This window comes from Saccostrea cucullata, unplaced genomic scaffold (genome assembly GCF_032062105.1).
Source record: "Saccostrea cucullata isolate Sc308-1 unplaced genomic scaffold, CSIRO_AGI_Scuc_v1 ctg66, whole genome shotgun sequence".
Lineage (NCBI taxonomy): Eukaryota > Metazoa > Mollusca > Bivalvia > Ostreida > Ostreidae > Saccostrea > Saccostrea cuccullata.
Window position 1 is genome coordinate 81,193 of NW_026929644.1, and position 17,911 is coordinate 99,103.

At 36.9% G+C, this 17,911-nt stretch overlaps 2 protein-coding genes across 2 annotated transcripts; both read left to right on the forward strand.

The window, feature by feature from the left end:
- Positions 1–387: 387 nt before the first annotated feature.
- LOC134281577 (G protein-activated inward rectifier potassium channel 3-like) lies at positions 388–9,255 on the forward strand. The gene is made up of 2 exons (XM_062764012.1): positions 388–681; positions 2,990–9,255. Exon 2 carries the CDS (start codon positions 3,113–3,115, stop codon positions 4,529–4,531), a length of 1,419 nt encoding a protein of 472 aa, XP_062619996.1. The 5' UTR covers positions 388–681; positions 2,990–3,112; the 3' UTR covers positions 4,532–9,255.
- Positions 9,256–10,392: 1,137 nt separating this feature from the next.
- On the forward strand, positions 10,393–13,254 carry LOC134281570 (uncharacterized). The gene has a single exon (XM_062764006.1). The coding sequence runs from the start codon at positions 10,393–10,395 to the stop codon at positions 13,252–13,254; it is 2,862 nt and encodes a 953-aa protein (XP_062619990.1).
- The last annotated feature ends 4,657 nt before the right edge of the window (positions 13,255–17,911 follow it).

Sequence of the window (17,911 nt, forward strand, 5' to 3'; positions counted from 1 at the left end):
CTCCCACTTTTCAAGGGGGTATAGAAATTATATAAAATATGATATATCTCTTGAACATCAAACATTGTCCAGGATGATTCAAAATTAATTCTTATTTCATATTGAGTTGTTTCAGGTATCTGTATTGAAAACTTTTATCACCAAGAAATTTTGAATTGATTTAAAAATTTTTATTTATATTTTCTAAAAATCACCAATGATTTTTTAATCATAAACCTCAAAATGTGGATGCCTCACTCTGTCAAAAATCATTTTACAAAAAGTTTTCAGCATTTTGTAAGACAATAGGCCCCTAGATTTCAGCTCTTTGAAATTGATGTTTTTATTTGTTGCGCTTGAGCGTGTTATCTTTAGGGATATAACCTAGTGAGTAGCACTTTATGCCTCTTTCTCTCTCGGTGTTTACTCGCTGTGAAAGTGTATTTAAATGTGTATATGCAACACAGGTTGTAAATAAACCAACTGTATTGTTTAATTCTCCAAAAATTAACAGTTCCTACATCTTTATGTAATTGAGTTATTGATAATTTGAGATAAACATGTAGAAAAAAAAAATTAAAAATCGGGAGGAAAGCATTCTGTTGGTTAACCAGAGGAAAAAAGAGATGAAAAAGTGTGTACATCATTTTAATTCCTTATGACTCTCAGTATACTTAGGTGTTCTCAATGCTGCTGCTACAGGTAAGAATCGTTTGTTACAGAGTTTAATTAGGAAGATTTTATTTTCGCTTTGGTCACGAGACTCTCGATCATTAACTGCCCAGGGGACATAACTGAGATTTATAGCAAGAATTATTGACCTGTTTGTTGGTATATCATGAAAATAGTCATGTTATTGATTTTTTGTGTTTCAGAAAACAAAATAGTTGTGAATGTTCTAGATAAAACTGTTTTTTGTGAAACCTTTGTTACCTTTGTCAGCACTTACATAGAATTGATTGAGCATAGCCAGTTACTGAATATCAATACACAATTTACTAAGACTGTCAAAGCTTTAGAGTCTTAATTATGGTTCTCTGCTATGCTTCTTCCTTGTTTTGTAACCTACAGTAAATCTCCTGCTTTGTAGTTTTATTCTGACAATCATTTTGCATTATTTCTGTTGAAGCCAAGAAATGATGCAATACCTGCATCTTCTGGCATTCTTTTTCAATGGGAGAAAGCTGTAGGCAGTCTTTATCAAAATTGATTAAGAATACTCGGGGGTAAACACATTAAGGTTAACTGTCAGGCTATAAGTCAATCTTCACTGTCCTTGGTTAATCAATCTCTACAGTTGTATCCACTACTTGATGGTGTGTCGGAATTTCTTATGAACCTCCTACAGGAAAACCACAGAATTTACCCCCTGCTTTTTGTGATTTTGAGGCAAAAAATCAAACAAATTTTCTGTGAAGTTCATATTATGTAGGAGGATAAGTTTTTTCCCCCCAAGTCAAAAAAAATTTATTAGATATTCTAATTTAATTCAATTCTGCAGTGAATTGGACCAGTAACCCAGGCAAACTTATAATGGCAGGCTGGCTGTATTTACAAAAAGTCAATAATTTAATAAATCAATCATTATACTATTTATAGATTAAAAATCATTAGTTTGTAAAATCAATACTTCAACTCTTGTGTATGTTTACAAATGCAAGATGTAGCTGCTAAGCATCTAATTATAATGGTAGTGAATAAGAATAATGATCTGCAGAATTTCAGTGGATTTAACAACAGCCTGTCTATATATCTATCACGCCCCAAGTCTTTGATGAGTTTTATTGGAGGGCTTATAAACTCATAAAAACTTAGCAAGGTTTCTTCTACAGCAATAGGTGTCCCACAAATCTTCCACCTATTGCTTAGACAGTATTGGAGAGGTAAAACTGTAAACCTTGGCATTGTGAATTGTTTGATATGGATTCAGTATAATTGTGCTGTGGAAATGATACTTTGTGTTTATAATGCTTCACACTGACAAAAACATGATGGACCAGACTGGAATTTGAACCCAGACCTATAGTCCATCACATTTTTCTCCCCTCCCATTACATTTGGTGCTGTGCCATGCCTTGGAAGTGACAGGTGAAAAAAAGCCTGGGTTGGTGTCTTGGGGTGGGGGGGGGGGGGCAAAGACGTTAAAGGAGGGGAGAATATTGCAGTCAGCATGGTCAGATGGGTTTGATGGCCAGTGGCCAGATAGCTCATTTGGTAGAGCACTGGGTGGGGATTTGAGTTTGAATTCTGGTTTGGTCTATCACATTTTTGTCCTTTCCCATCTCATTTGTAATGGCATATTCAAGTGTTAGCTTTATTTAGATGATTTGTGATCAAGAAATCATAAATTATAAATTGCTTGACGTTAAACAGAACATCACGTACTTAACAATGAGTTTTTTTTTCAATTGATTGTCCTTTAAAACATACTCTTAAGTGAATCAATATCTTCAATGTGCCCTTCTCTTGAATAATTCATAAGTATATAATGAGCATTGTTTTACAATGGGGAGAAAATATAACTATACTTATATCAAAATCATCTCAGTCAGGGAACATGATCATCAACTATTTCACAAATTTTTTTTTAACTATGAATAAATTGAAACTTTAGCCTATAATCAAAGCATTTGATACGCTAACTTGAACAGTACCACATATGGAATCAATGAACAGTTTAGAAGGATGATTTTGTTTTATGTTGCTTTACATGTAACAATATAAAGTATTAAGTGGCTATGTTTAACTTTAATGGTGTATTTCTGGGTACAGTAAAGCTATATTTGTTTCCTGGTGATGCAAAATAAAGATATATACTGGGATGTATTTATACATTAATTAATATATTGCATGTTGTGAACAATGGATGTATAACTAAGTGAGTGTAGCTTGCTACTGAATTTAGTTATGGTTATGTTTTTGTTTTCTTGGGTAAATTGATTTATAAATGATTTATATTAGGAATTTTATTGCAGTACATATTTATTTTGTTATCTTTTACGTTTTTCAGATGACCATTTTAATTGTTGCTGTAGCAGTTTCCTGAAGGAAGTGAAAATCAGCAAAAGTGGAGCAGACCAGCAAAAACAAGGAATTCGGCATTGCCAAAGCTTTGTCTACCATTTTCAAACTTATGCAAACAGTTGTCATGGAAACAGGATATGGACAGATCAGCTCAGAGACTTCAAATGTGCTGCAGCCAGATGAATCTCCCGATTTACTGGACAATGGCAAGCATAACGTCAAAACAGCCTCCAACGATTCTTTCTCCGAATTTATGACTCGTTGTGCACCGGCACTTCCTAATGGACCAACACTTAGCAGACGGGCAGATCGGCATTACTCCAAGCGCATGCGACGGCGACTTGTGTACAAAAATGGTGAGGTGAACATAACACAAACAAACATACGAAAACGTCGACGACGATTTCTCGCAGATATTTTTACAACTTTAGTTGATATCAAATGGAGGTACAATTTGCTTCTCTTTGCTTTGGCTTTTATTTTGAGCTGGCTCATATTTGCAGTGATTTGGTGGTTGATCTGTTTTTCACACGGAGACCTAGAACAAGAACAACTGAAAAACCCACAACATGTTCCTTGTGTGAAAGAAATGCATTCCTTCACATCAGCTTTGCTGTTTTCGATTGAGACACAGCATACTATAGGATATGGTTCCAGACACACAACAGAGGAATGTCCAGAGGCCATTACTGTCATGATGATTCAGTCGTGCTTCGGGGTAATATGCCAAGCGATGATGACTGGAATCGTATTTGCAAAGCTTTCTCGACCAAAAAAGAGAGCAGAAACACTCATGTTTAGCAAAAATGCATGCATCTGCAAACAAGATGGAGAATTATGTTTGCTTGTAAGAGTGGGTGATATGAGAAAATCTCACATTGTGGAAGCTCACGTCAGAGCTGTAGTGATCAAAAAGAAAATAACTAAGGAAGGAGAGGTGTTGCCTCTCTTTCAATTCGATGTTAACTTAGGTTTTGAGGACGGCAGTGATCGGCTCTTTTTAGTATGGCCTGTGATCATAAGCCATAGGATCAATGAAAGTAGTCCATTTTGGGAAATGTCTCCTGAAGATCTGCATCGAGAACAGTTTGAGCTGATAATCATTCTGGAGGGTATTGTTGAATCCACTGGAATGACCACCCAAGCCAGGAGTTCGTACCTCCCTGGGGAAATTCTCTGGGGACACAGGTTTGAACGCTTGGTCACATTTCAAAAAGAGAATGGACAATATCAAATTGACTTCTCCCGTTTTCACAACACAATGCCTGTGGATACACCCCAGATCAGTGCTAAAGAATTAGCAGAAATGGGAGATATTTTGCAAGATCATGCATACATTGATGAAGTTGAAAATATGTCCCTTTGCTCACAAAAGCAAGATGTGTTTCCAAGCCCTTATGTGATAAAAAGGCATGGAGCTGTTCAAACTGACTTTGACGATGACCTTGATTCAAATGATAGTTCGATTCCAAGTCGCATTGCCACGGAGGAAGCAGATACATTACTTTTACAGCTTAAACATTTGTAACCCCCAGGAATTTCCTTGTCACCCTCAATATTGTTAATAGATGTACAGATTAGTTAAGGATATAAGGTGTATGACATTGTGCCCTGAATGCTTCCCAGTTTGATAGGAAAAAAATTGTACACATGACACGAACTATTTGACAAGGTTTTCAAGTGGTAGGGTCTTTTCTATCTCTTTTAGTGACTCTTTTGAGCTTTTTCTGATCAAAGGCTGGCCACCCTTTGCACCAATGTTTATATATATGTCAGGTGTAATTTTTTTGTACAATTTCTTCATCTTCCTAGAATATATAGCCAGTTTATACCAAACTTACAACAGAACATATTTTGCTAAATGAGATTCAAGTTGTTCAAATGAACAAGTAAGATTCTTTCCAGGGGCTGATAATCAAAATATGGTCAATATGGTTATTTGAAAATCCTTCAAGAACATTTGGATAAAAAAGACATTTGAAATTACAGAATATCCACTAAAAAGAGCTGCACCATGGTTAGTCAAAACATTAGAAAACATTGTCATGAAATGTTGGCTCACAGACTTCTTGTTTAAATTCAAAATAAGCCAAGGTCTTTGCGAAGGTTTGGGTATTACCCCAAAGTCAAAGTATATAAAAACACATGAACAATCATCCCCATCTGATGTTGAATCAAATTTGATCAAATCATAACCCACGTATGCTAGAATGATGTATAGTAAAGCGTATAAACCCCTACAAATAAATATGCAGAGGAAATTTACATTCTTGTTGAATTATCTGGAAATCAACTGACCTAATATTCAAAGAGTTATCACAGAGAGAACAAATAGAAATGTAAATATTAGATGAATACTGCATATAGTTAAGAGTAGAGTTAAATGTTGTCAGAAGAAGACATGACTCAGGTGAGCATTGTGGAACATGGGCTTTTTACATTTTGCTTTTTTGAAAGAATCATTTTTTTTGTCATGGTGCTGAGCAATTGTGCTGCTATTTTGTTATGTCAAAGAAAAGCTGTAACTTATGAAAATTGCTGTTCAGCTGATTATTTGGTTTTTAAGAACAAATGAGAAACATGACCTGTATGTATTCTGACCTCTTGTGTTTAGGCTCTGTTGCTGCTGTTCACCTGAGAAGCCGGAATCAAAATGTTATTTATACCAGTCTACCAGTATTTTAATTTACTTTGCCAGAAGTAGATCTTCATATTAATCATCATCTTTGTTCTATGAGGGAAGTCATCTACCTTCTTAGGAATTAACTTGTCTTTCAAATTTTTTTTTTAAATTTCCCTTGGGACAGGCTTCTTTAGTAATTTATGAGTTGCTTAATAGTGCTTTGCAAATTCACAAGCTTGTTTGTATCTTTTTAAATCACTTCTTTCACAGAGTGATTTTAGTGTGTTTGTATGAATGTTGTTTTTCAAATTCAATTCTTATTGAAATAGGTACATGCACTGGTTGGCCAAAAAAAGAATGTGTGCAACCTGTGATAAAAGGGATTATGATTTATGTACATGTATATGTATACACTGTACAAAGGCTTGAACCAGATGTCAATGTCACATCAGATTATGTGGTGGTTATGTCATTTACATAGAGTAGATTTTATAACAAAAATTTTAATAAATATTTCTGACTGCTATTGAACATGACTACCTTGGTAAATAAGAGATGTGATGAACGGTGTATGTGACATAAGAATAAAGTCCACTGAGTTGCTTAACCTTATTTGCACTTTATATACAGGTATACTTACGGTTCTTTACCTTTGGTATATGTACTTTCAGGTTGTCATTAATAAGACACATTTTTTCATTCACTGAATTTTTAAGAATTTTTCTTGGAACAATTTTCTTTCTTGTTCCTTTTAAGGGTTTTTTCGAATTGAAATTTTTCCATCTTTTTATTTTCTTAGAGCCCTTTCTATGTAGATTGACAAATTCTGTAAAGGAATTAAATATATATATTCCAGTTAATTTAAATATTTTACCTGTATTCCTTCATAAAACTCAAAAAGGTTTAAGCAACATTTCGTTTTTTTGAAAATCGTTTTTATTTTACATAGTCAAACAGATGACAAAATTTATTTTTGTATATATTGCAGCTACCAGGTTGTTATTTGGGAAGTATTTTTATAGACGAATTTCACATTCCTAAGAGTTATCTCCCGTGGTCAGCGTAACGCTCATTTTTCCCACTTTGTCCTTTGTAAGTTACCTGTTAATATTTTTTAATGTCAAACGTTTTAGGACAATTTTGATCTGTACCTGTATTGCCAGAGTATGGGGCAACATGAAAAACATAATGAGCATATTCAAATAGATTTTATTTCTAGGATACTGACCCATAAAGTTGGTAAGGTTATAGAGGGAAAACGGCGTCTTACGCCGGTTGACCCCGGATTGACCCCGCAAAGGGGCATAACTTTTGTAAATGTGAAAGTCGTCTATTGTGGCATAATATAATTTCCCTTATTATATTTTTTTGGAAACAACATTCTGTATATATATATATAAGGATTCTGCCTTAAGTATTTCATTTCTGTATATGAAAGTATTGTTTTAGTAATTCTGTATGCATTGTTTAGATTAATATCATAAATTGTTCATAGTTGAACATTCACCTTTTATAATATAATTTATGTATTTAATTATTGGAATGGAAACTATGAATTCAATAACTTTATTGGCTGTTGAAATAGAAATTCAATGTGTTTTTACATTGAATTTAAGAATGCATAATATGTCACAGTGCATTTTTAATTGCATAAGGAAATATTATGGTCATAAAGACTTATTTGAACTTTGGTCTCCATTTGACTTTAACATGTAATATGAGTAATGAAACATGCCTTTCCTGAACAATTATTATACAATACAATTTTATACCAATTCGAGAAAAAAATGTTTCCTGCACAGAGATTAATTTCCTTATTAACATCTTCTAAATTGATGTGTATGTATTTGTTTATACAATGATTGAATCTCACCATGTTTAAATTTTCTTTTATGATTGTTGCTGTGGCAGCATCTTATATGTAACTTTTTATTTTAAGAGGATTGAGTCTCTGAAATCTGCTGTGTGATTATTTTATGTTTTTATTCTTGCATACTCATTATGTTGTTTTTCATTAAGCAGCATGAATTCTTGAAATCCATAGAATGCACCAATTCACTTTTTGCAATTTCTCCTTTAAAAAAAAAAAAAAATTCTCCAAACTATGGAATTATGTTGCTCAGTGAAACTTTACGAAATTTAAATAGGGAATATACTGTAGATGAACTTTAATCAAGTGGGATTAATTTATGCTATATGTATGCAATCACAAATTTCCTACAGAAATTTTTCACAGCTTACTTAAAGTTCATTTAAGACATAGATTGAACAGAAATAATGTTTTTTTTTTGCAATTATGACCATATGGAAAAAGTATTTTTATGGTGATTTAAGTTCATTTTTCCTTGCATTATGGTGCTATTCAGTATTTTCCTTTTCCTTATTTTCCTTTTTATCACCCAAATATATTTCCGATTTTATTCAGAGAATTATTTTTTTCCGACTGATGCTTCCTTGATAATTTTCCTTTTGTTGACTATTTTTACATTTAAAAAATACAAGAAAGTATATTTGATATGAAATGTCACTTTTCAATGCCACTTTTGATTGCTTGAGGTTTTCTTTACAATTAGCAATTGTCTTTTATACAAATATATATCATTATTCCTCGTAATTTCTATAGCTTTGTTTGATATTTAAAACTCCACATATGAAGGAATTTTTTCGAATCAATTCCTTTTGTGCTATTTGGTGTTATTTTTTTCCTTTTTGTAAGCTTCCTTTACAAGTGTTTACCTTTACTCTCAACGAGTCAGAATTTGGTTGCCTACCAGTGCTGTCCAGATCACCTTATGTATTATTATTTTTAGCTTTCTAAACCCTTTAAGTCCCATAATATCTATATTTGCTTGAAATTTTCTAATTTATTGAAGATTTTTTTTTATTCTGGTTTTAATAAGAATCATTGTCTTTCATACCAGTTGGTATTTACTTTTAATACATGTACTTTGTGTAAAATGATTAATTTTATTCGCCACAGATGTATTTTCATCATTATAAGGAATCTAAATTAAATTTGAACATGAAATTTTCAGAATATATTGCTTTTCAAAATATGATAAACTAGAATACATGGAAATGGAATTATTTTGAAATGTCTTTATTGTTATAAGAAATTCTATTTCTGAAGGGGAATAAAATAAATTCTTTATATGCTAGATGAGATACATGTACTGATTGCTCAGTTATTAGAACACTGACTAGTGATTCAGGGGTCTCAAGTTTGAATCCTGGTCTGATCCCTCACATCTTTCTCCTTTCCTGTAAAATTTGGTGCTGTGACCAGGATGTTTCAAGTCAAAGACCCTGGGTTTGTGTCTTTGGGAGACCTTTAAGGAGTGAGAAAATGGCGGTCTGGAGTGTTAAATCACTGGTGGTCAGTTATCTAAGTTGACTGAACTCCCCACTAGTGATTCAGGGGGTTTAGGTGATCTAAAGGATATCTTAATTAATGTTTTGTTTAGTACTAAAAAGTCCCACACTCGGTCACAATATTTGTTTTAACTGTAACAGGTTAAACAGATATAGGTTAAGTAAATTATATCAATTTTGTAAAGTTAGTAAAAATATGATATGAATATTTTATCAGTTGTGTTTGTATGGAGAGTAAATAAAATTGTAAAAATGTCCTGTTTTGTTTTAATTCATTCGTTAACATTTCTCATCAGATTTCTTACTTCCTTATAAAACAAACATGGTCTCTTCGAAGCCTTTGTTTGGGCAATATCTTACACACAGCATCGATGTTTTTGGTGTACATGTGCTAAATGGCTGTGTGATGCGTACAGTGTGTGTGCCTGTCTGTGTCTGTGCTTGTCACTCTCGCTTTCAGCTCCACCCCTGGCTAGCAGTTTACTGTGAAGGAGGGAGCAATTTCTGTAAGTCTCTCTTGCCAGGTATAGCCTCTCCATGGTTAGACCTATGTGGCCCAGATATGGGATCCTCCTCGAGGTAGCAGATGGGAATTGGGTACCTTGCGGCCCCAAGCAGAACCACAGGATCTTGGAGGAGACCAGGCCCCTAAATGCATGGCACGCATGGCCCACCGGTGAGTGGATACGTCCTGGTGTCTGCAATCCTGGTCCCCAGCAATGGGTAAATTGCACCCCCCCCCATGGTTATTGGATGGTGCCTCCACTGCATCATTGGACGGATGAGCTGCACAAGACAGCCAAAGGCCAGGGCGGAGTAAGTCCCCTTGTGACCAAACGGCCAAGTGGAAAAGGAGAAAACCTTAAATCCGGAGTGGGGACCCGTAGGCGGAGCAGTGCTGCCAGAAACACTGTTCCAGCATCTCCTGCAGCCAAGCTGGCGCCAAACATCATGCTCTGCATTCCTTTGGATCCCGTCAGTAAGGCCGAGAGGGGGATCCTGACGACTGGGCCACCTAGGATCTCCTTACTGTTGGCCCAAGCTTCGTGCTCTGGAGAGGACACTCCAGCCCCACTGCAAAGTGTGGATACAAAACAGGAAGTTGTCAGTTTATGGGTTATAAGCCCTTCCAAATTGGCATACAGGAAGGACGCCACGGGACAACTTTTGACGGTGGGAGGGACCATCGTAGTCCTATCGTCCGACTACCGCCCGCCTCAAGCTGGGCAGCCCCCAGCCAATAAGGTGTCGGTCCGCCAACATCTGTTGCTCCAGAGGGTGCCTGGAGCTAAATGTTAGCCAAACATGGAAAGCAGACAGAAACCTAGTAACCCAAAAAATACAGCAAAACGAAATCGTCCATCTTGCGACTGGCAAGCTGGAATGTCAGGACAATGTGTCCTGGCCTATCTGAAGATCTCCAACAGATTGATGACTCCAGGAAAACGGCCATTATCAACCGAGAGCTGAGAAGGCTTAACATTGACATTGCTGCTTTACAGGAAACCAGACTCCCATCAAACGGAAGCCCAAGAGAGGAGGATTATACATTCTTCTGGCAAGGAAACGAAACAGAGGAACCACGTATACACGGTGTAGGATTCGCAGTGAGAAACTCTCTACTTTCATCAGTGGAACCGCCTCAAAAGGGTACACCCAGAATCCTGTCTCTTCGCCTCTCCACCTCCTCTGGGCATGTCAACATTCTGAGCATCTATGCTCCCACACTCAGCTCCACAGTGGAGACAAAGGATACGTTCTATGAGGCGCTTGAGGCTACCATCAGAGAGATCCCAACCACAGAACAAGTATATCTGCTTGGGGATTTTAACGCAAGAGTGGGAACTGACCAAGAAGCTTGGCCTCGCAACATAGGCCACTTTGGCGTTGGGAAACTAAATGATAACGGTCAGCGACTTCTTGAGATATGCTCCTACCACGACCTGTGCATAACCAACACATTCTTTGCCACAAAGCCCCAACACAGAGTCTCATGGCATCATCCTAGATCAAACCATTGGCACCAACTGGACCTTGTGATCACCAGAAGACGCTCACTGAACTGTGTCCTGACAACCCGCAGCTACCACAGTGCGGACTGTGATACCGACCACTCACTTGTTGGCAGTAAGGTGCAACTCCAGCCAAAAAGGATTCATCGCTCCAAACAGAAAGGACGTCCACGAATTAACACAGCAAGGACAGCAATGCCAGATGTTTGTGCACGCTTTGTTGACTCCATTGAAGAGGCCCTTCGTAACTGCCCCACCAGCAGTGCTGATGAGAGGTGGAACTACATTCGTGACGTCATTTACACTTCAGCGATGGACACTTTTGGCAAGAGAGTGAGACAAAATCCAGACTGGTTTGAAGCAGGAATTACAGAACTCGAACCAGCAATCACAGCCAAAAGAAACGCCCTGCTCAACTACAAACGTGGACCTTCAGAGAAGACACTTGCTGAACTCAGAAAGGCCAGAAATGACGCCCAACGGATAGCTCGACGCAGCGCAAATGACCACTGGCTGAATCTCTGTAAAGGTATCGAGCACTCTGCTGACTGTGGTAACATTTGCGCCATGTACGAAGGCATGAAGAAAGTTTTTGGTCTGAGCATCATCAAGACGGCGCCGCTGAAAACAGTCTCTGGTGACATCATCACTGACAAAGGAAAGCAGATGGAGAGATGGGCCGAACACTATCAAGAGCTCTACTCAAGAGAAAATGTCGTCAGTGTCACAGCTGTTGAGAAAACCAATGTCCTACCAGCTATGGAGGAACTTGATGCTCCTCCTTCGATAGATGAACTCAGTAAGGCCATCAACTCCCTAGCCAGTGGGAAAGCCCCAGGTGGCGATGGTATTCCCCCAGAGGTCATCAAAGCGGGCAAGAGTTCCACTTTGTTACATCACCTGCACAAGCTGTTACTCCAGTGCTGGGAAGAAGGAACAATTCCACAAGACATGCGCAACGCTAGCATCATAACGCTCTACAAGAACAAAGGAGACCGCAGCGATTGCAACAACTATCGTGGAATATCCCTACTCAGCATTGTTGGGAAGGCATTCGCCCAAGTAGTGCTTAATCGATTGCAGAAACTAGCAGAGCGAGTCTACCCGGAGGCGCAGTGCGGTTTCAGAGCAGAAAGGTCAACCATCAACATGGTTTTCTCATTACGCCAATTACAAGAAAAGTGTCGAGAACAGAGACGCCCATTGTACATTGCCTTTATTGACCTAACCAAGGCATTTGACCTGGTCAGTAGGCAAGGTCTCTTTACCCTGCTACAGAGGATTGGATGCCCTCCAAAGCTCCTGAGGATAATCTCGTCTTTTCATGAAGACATGCACGGCACCGTCCAGTATGATGGTTCATCCTCAGATCCCTTCCCAATCAAAAGCGGCGTAAAACAAGGATGCGTACTAGCCCCAACGCTTTTTGGCATATTCTTTTCCCTGCTGCTGTCATACGCATTTGATCAATCAGAAGATGGCGTGTATCTTCACACCAGAAGTGACGGAAGCCTCTTCAACCTTGCGCGTCTCCGAGCAAAAACCAAAGTACGCAAGGTCCTGATCAGAGAGATGCTCTTTGCTGATGATGCCACCTTGACTGCACACACAGAGCAGGCACTACAACGACTCATCGACCGCTTTTCCAATGCATGCGATGAGTTTGCTCTCACCATCAGCATCAAAAAGACCAACATTATGGGCCAGGACGTCTGCTGCACTCCCAAAATCTCCATCGACGAACATGTCCTTGAAGTTGTGGATTCATTCACCTACCTTGGGTCCACCATATCAAGTAACCTGTCCTTGGATACAGAGCTAAATAAGCGCATTGGGAAAGCAGCATCAGTAATGGCTTGGCTGGGAAAACGAGTATGGGACAACGCCATGCTGACAACAAACACCAGGATAGTGGTATACAAGGCGTGCGTACTCAGCACGCTCCTGTACGGCAGCGAAGCCTGGACCCTGTACTCTCACCAAGAGCGTCGACTCAACACCTTCCACATGCGTTGCCTCAGAAGAATTTTAGAAGGATCATGTCACCAACAAGGACGTATTGAGACAGTCAGGGTTACCCAGTTTGTTCGCCTTGCTAAGCCAGGGGCGATTGAGATGGCTTGGCCATGTAAGCCGCATGGACAACGGCCGTATACCGAAGGACGTGCTGTACGGAGAGCTGGCAACTGGATCAAGACCTACAGGAAGAACTGTTCTTCGCTACAAGGATGTCCTAAAACGTGACATAAGGGCCGGAGACATCGACCCGGCGTGTTGGGAAGCAGTGGCTGCTAACCGAAATCGATGGAGGCATGCTGTCAAGGCAGGCCTCAAACTCAGCGAAAAGAGGAGGGAAGAACAGTGGGATGAGAGAAGACAGCGCAGACGACAAAGAGTAGCTTCAGTCCCAGCTCAACCAAGCGAGCATCACATCTGTGCGAACTGCAACAAAGCATGCCGCTCCAGAATCGGACTTTACAGCCACAGTCGGCGCTGCCACTCAACTACAGACTGATCCTGATCCTTGGCACGATCTCCATTGTCTCCCGAGACAGAAGGATGCCAACAACAACATGTACCCATAGTTGTCGATCGATCAGTTTTATTGCAATTTTTAAAGTCCCCAAATTCCACTTTTTAATTTTTTTCAAATCCACCTAAACATCATGCTGTGTTGCAAGACTTTTCTTTCCAGATATCAATACTCATCTTCATTTTGGTTCTTTAGGGATTTTGGTATTGAACGGTTCAACCACAGCTTTCACATAAGCCCTCATTTTCATCCTCTTAGTAGAGACATTTTTAAAACAGTCGTAAGCACAATGACGTACGTGACCATGCTTCCTTTTTTAAAAAGTGAGTTTCTTTGGGAAGAATTGTTAAAAACAAGCGGCTTTGGTGATTAGAAGTTCTTAACTTGACCTTTTCTTGTGTGAAAAGTTAAAATTAACTGCTTCTACATTTAATTTGATAAATCGTTTGTTGCATTTTTTTATTGAACGACAGTCGTATGACCATTCAATACCACACCTCTTTTATCATTGCGAGGCTTTATTAAATAGTCACTGAAAAAAACTATTTACTCTTGTTCTAAATTATGCTTAAAGTGTCCAAACTATCAGAAATGAATAGAATTAAATAACATTTTTAGCATTTACTTTTTATCGTAAATGCTGTGACATTTTTAGTTTCAGAAACTTAGGAAAGATGTACATGATGATCAGTAGTTCATTAGTATATACATGTACATGTATGCTGATATCTGATCGTTTGGCATCACTAAGAGCGAAGACTATTCTCGGAAGTGCTGTGACGTCCCTATTTTACGATGCAAGTATGAGTTACTTTATGTTAAAAAATCGAATTTTGACGTCTTGGTCTATATTTAGGTGTTTTCAACGAGTAACCGATTACTCGATTACTTTTGTATTCAATACTTTGATCTTAAAATTGTACTCGATCAAGTACTTGAATGATAAAACAAGCGATATTTCCTTCTTATGTAAAATATGGCATTTCCCTTTTATCGGTAAAATAATCACCTAATTCCTCTTTAGTCTTTGAAATATTTTTTAACGAAACGTTAATTCTTAGTCTATACAAAATGTGTTTTGAAACACTGATGCCCCTGTATTACAGCTCACGGCAGTGTCTCACATGCAAGTCCAACTCCAACTGTCCAAGATCAAGTTGAAGGACAAAAAGTCGAAAATGCAAGTACCCACAAGAAAGTATTGTCACGGTGGACAAGTGCATTTTTTCCTTGAATATTGACCGATTAAAGGCAGGTACTCACGACCGAGTTGCTAAATATTAATCAATTTGACCATAAGACATGATCAAAAATAGCAAGAATTTTCTACTATAATTAAAACACAAAGGACACGACTGATAGTTTATTAACAGAATTATAAAAACGAATACTGGGTACAAACAGCTCATTATACTTGTCAAAATTAATCAGTCATATCCAGTAAACTCTCTAGAACCAGTCATTTTCTTCGTTTGTTCTCTTTGATACATAATTACCAGGCCTCAGGATCATGAAATGCGTATATTTATTAGATCTTAGAATAGGACAGATGACCCAAACAAAAAAAAAACTGGACTCTAGGATTGATAAATATTATTGGCCACTTTGTTGTAAGTGATGCAGAAATAAAATTAAATTCTGAAATATTTTTTAAAATTGTGAAATTCTATCATTCAAAATTGCATATCTCTACATGCAATTATTCATATATTTATCACATTATAGGACATTATTTTGAAACTTTAAATGGAAAGTTACACATTTGAATTTATTCATTTTACATATATCAAAGTGATTTAAGTCGTTTTTTTCAAAATACTAATTTAAAAAATGTATCATTTTTCTTTAGGCTTAATAAAAATCATATCCGTTAGCAAAGGGTACACGCATACATCATAAATGAGTTAAAATCTGTGTATTGCAATGAAATTGTTTATTATTCAAACATTTTAAGATAAAATTGTCATTCAGCGTTGCTTCATTCATCTGCTTGTGTCTGAAAACCAAGATTTTCAGTGGACAATTAATGTCACAGGTGATAGAAATTTTGACTTAATTTTTCTCAATGCAAGTAAAACCCCCCAAGATCAAGGTTCTGAGATCAAAATCCTCGGTACCCAAGGTAAGGTCTTGTCACATGAAATACAAATACATATGGTGCTTTATAATCATGAATTTTAAATCAAATTTAAGTCAAATTCCAAGGTCAAAGGGTTAAAATTGCTGGTACCCAGGGCCAAATATTTCGCTACTCAAAGAAAGTTCTTGCCGCAAGAAATACTTTATGAAAACCATAGCTCCAAGTTATGTGCAAAGGCCGATAGAAAAAAAAAGAAAAAAAAAAATATTTTTTTTTTTGGATCCAAAGGCCTGTGTGTGCAACGATAAAGTTTTGGGGTAGAAATAGACAGAACGGACAGACGGTGCAAAAACCATATATCTCCGATCGTCGATTTCAAATTATAAAACATCATAAATCTTCACTACCTTCTAAAGAATCATGAATGAATGTGACCTTTCTATCCTTAAGAAGGTAATTTTTAAAGACTATACGAGTATTACTTAACGTGCAAAATCAGTAAAAGAAAGACTAACGCCACACTACACTTTTGGCTAAAGTAACAATTTACAATGTACTCTAGTATCATGCGAAAAAATCTTACTAAATTATTTAGCTAAAAAAAAGACAATAAAATAACAGAAATTGAAAATAGAGGAGGGGGGCTAATTGAAAGTGTGGGGGCTAAACCACCAAAAAAAGGCAAACACCAATTTTCAATGCCTATATTATGTCTATCTTTGCAAAAATGTGCCTATGTATTTTAAGTACAGTTTAATTTATTATATTATAGTTAAAATATACATTAATTGTTGTTTACGTAGTTTTTCATTGGACTTCTGAGCTTGATATACTTTACATTATTAGTCAGAGTGACAGCTGAGCAAACACAGACCTCTAAAACATTATAGGTGGGATCAGTTGCCATCATAGTGTACTGTACACGTGTGTACTAACTCTTAAGAACTCAATCTATATAGAGACTCTGTCGTGTGTATGTTGTGCAGCAAGTATTCACCTTCAACCCCAGTAATCAGCAAGTAATTAATTCCACGTCCAAACAATGTTTGCAGTTTCATTACCTCCATTAACCTATAAGCCAAAACTTCGTTTTACTTTGAGATTTTGTAGGTTTTTACCCATTTTCTACAAAATGTTGAATGACATTGGAAGAATATTTGGTGTATAATTTCTTCAGGTAAGATATTTTCTGTTTATATTGTTATGGCACACTACTGGGTATATTGGATCACACATACATCTATAATATGTGGTGGCCTAGGGAGATTAAACCTACCTGAAATTCCCCAAATTAGATGAAATTGCCAGTTCTTTTAATGGGTTCCTTAGTCTGAGCCAAAAGCTGAAAACGCGCGCTTAATTCGAGAATAATTTGTCAAGATCACAATGATCAAAGTATGGAATTTTTATCCTTGGAGAGAAAGTTGCATTTTTTTTAATTTTTATTGCCTACTTTGTTGCATTAAGTATTTTAAGAAGCCATTAGAGATTGGCGGCAAACCGTTAATATTTATTATTCTTCCAGGTATCTATTTGGTGAAAAAGTTTTGTGAACTGATAGCTTAAGGAGGAATAACCCTATGTTGTTAAGAAGGATAACTCTAAAATTGATGATTCATTGTTTCCTTTATGATTTTTTTCATTTTAAGATTTACTGGCAGAAAAAAAATGTGTTTATTTTTTCCCCGAAAATCAAAACGTTGATAATGAAAAGAAACTAGTGCTAATTGTAACGGGAACCGTTACAGATGTTCCCCAAACGCTCCCCAACTTCATTTTGGTGCCTCATTCCCTCAAAGCTTCATCAAATAAACTTAACTCTATGCATTTTAAACAAATTTGCGCACACTTGCATGACCATATCATTGCATCTACACTATTAATTTATTTTATGTACTTAATATCAAGGCCATTTTAAAGGATGCATGCAGTAATGTGTAAAATATCTAGCCATTTAAAGTTTTATCCAATCAGATTGCAGCGCACGTGCATGCGCGTGATTTCATGAAAAAAATCAAAACGTTGATAATGAAAAGAAATAAAATCATACTAATCATTTTTATTTGATCTACGGCTATATCAATTATATTTGTCATTTTACATGTTGCACGTGCGCGCTCTTGCAAGATGCACGCAAAATGATCCGCAAATCTACATAACATGTCTACTTACCCTAAAAAGGTTTTACCTACATCAGATGAAAGACAGAGAAGAAGAAAAATAATAATAGTGCGTGTTCTCGATCATATTAATCATTTTTATTTGAGGTATGATTTAAATGGTCTGTA

Coding starts and splice junctions, on each gene's coding strand:
- LOC134281577 (XM_062764012.1), top strand. CDS start 3,113: ATGCAAACAGTTGTCATGGAAACAGGATATGGACAGATCAGCTCAGAG.
- LOC134281570 (XM_062764006.1), top strand. CDS start 10,393: ATGTGTCCTGGCCTATCTGAAGATCTCCAACAGATTGATGACTCCAGG.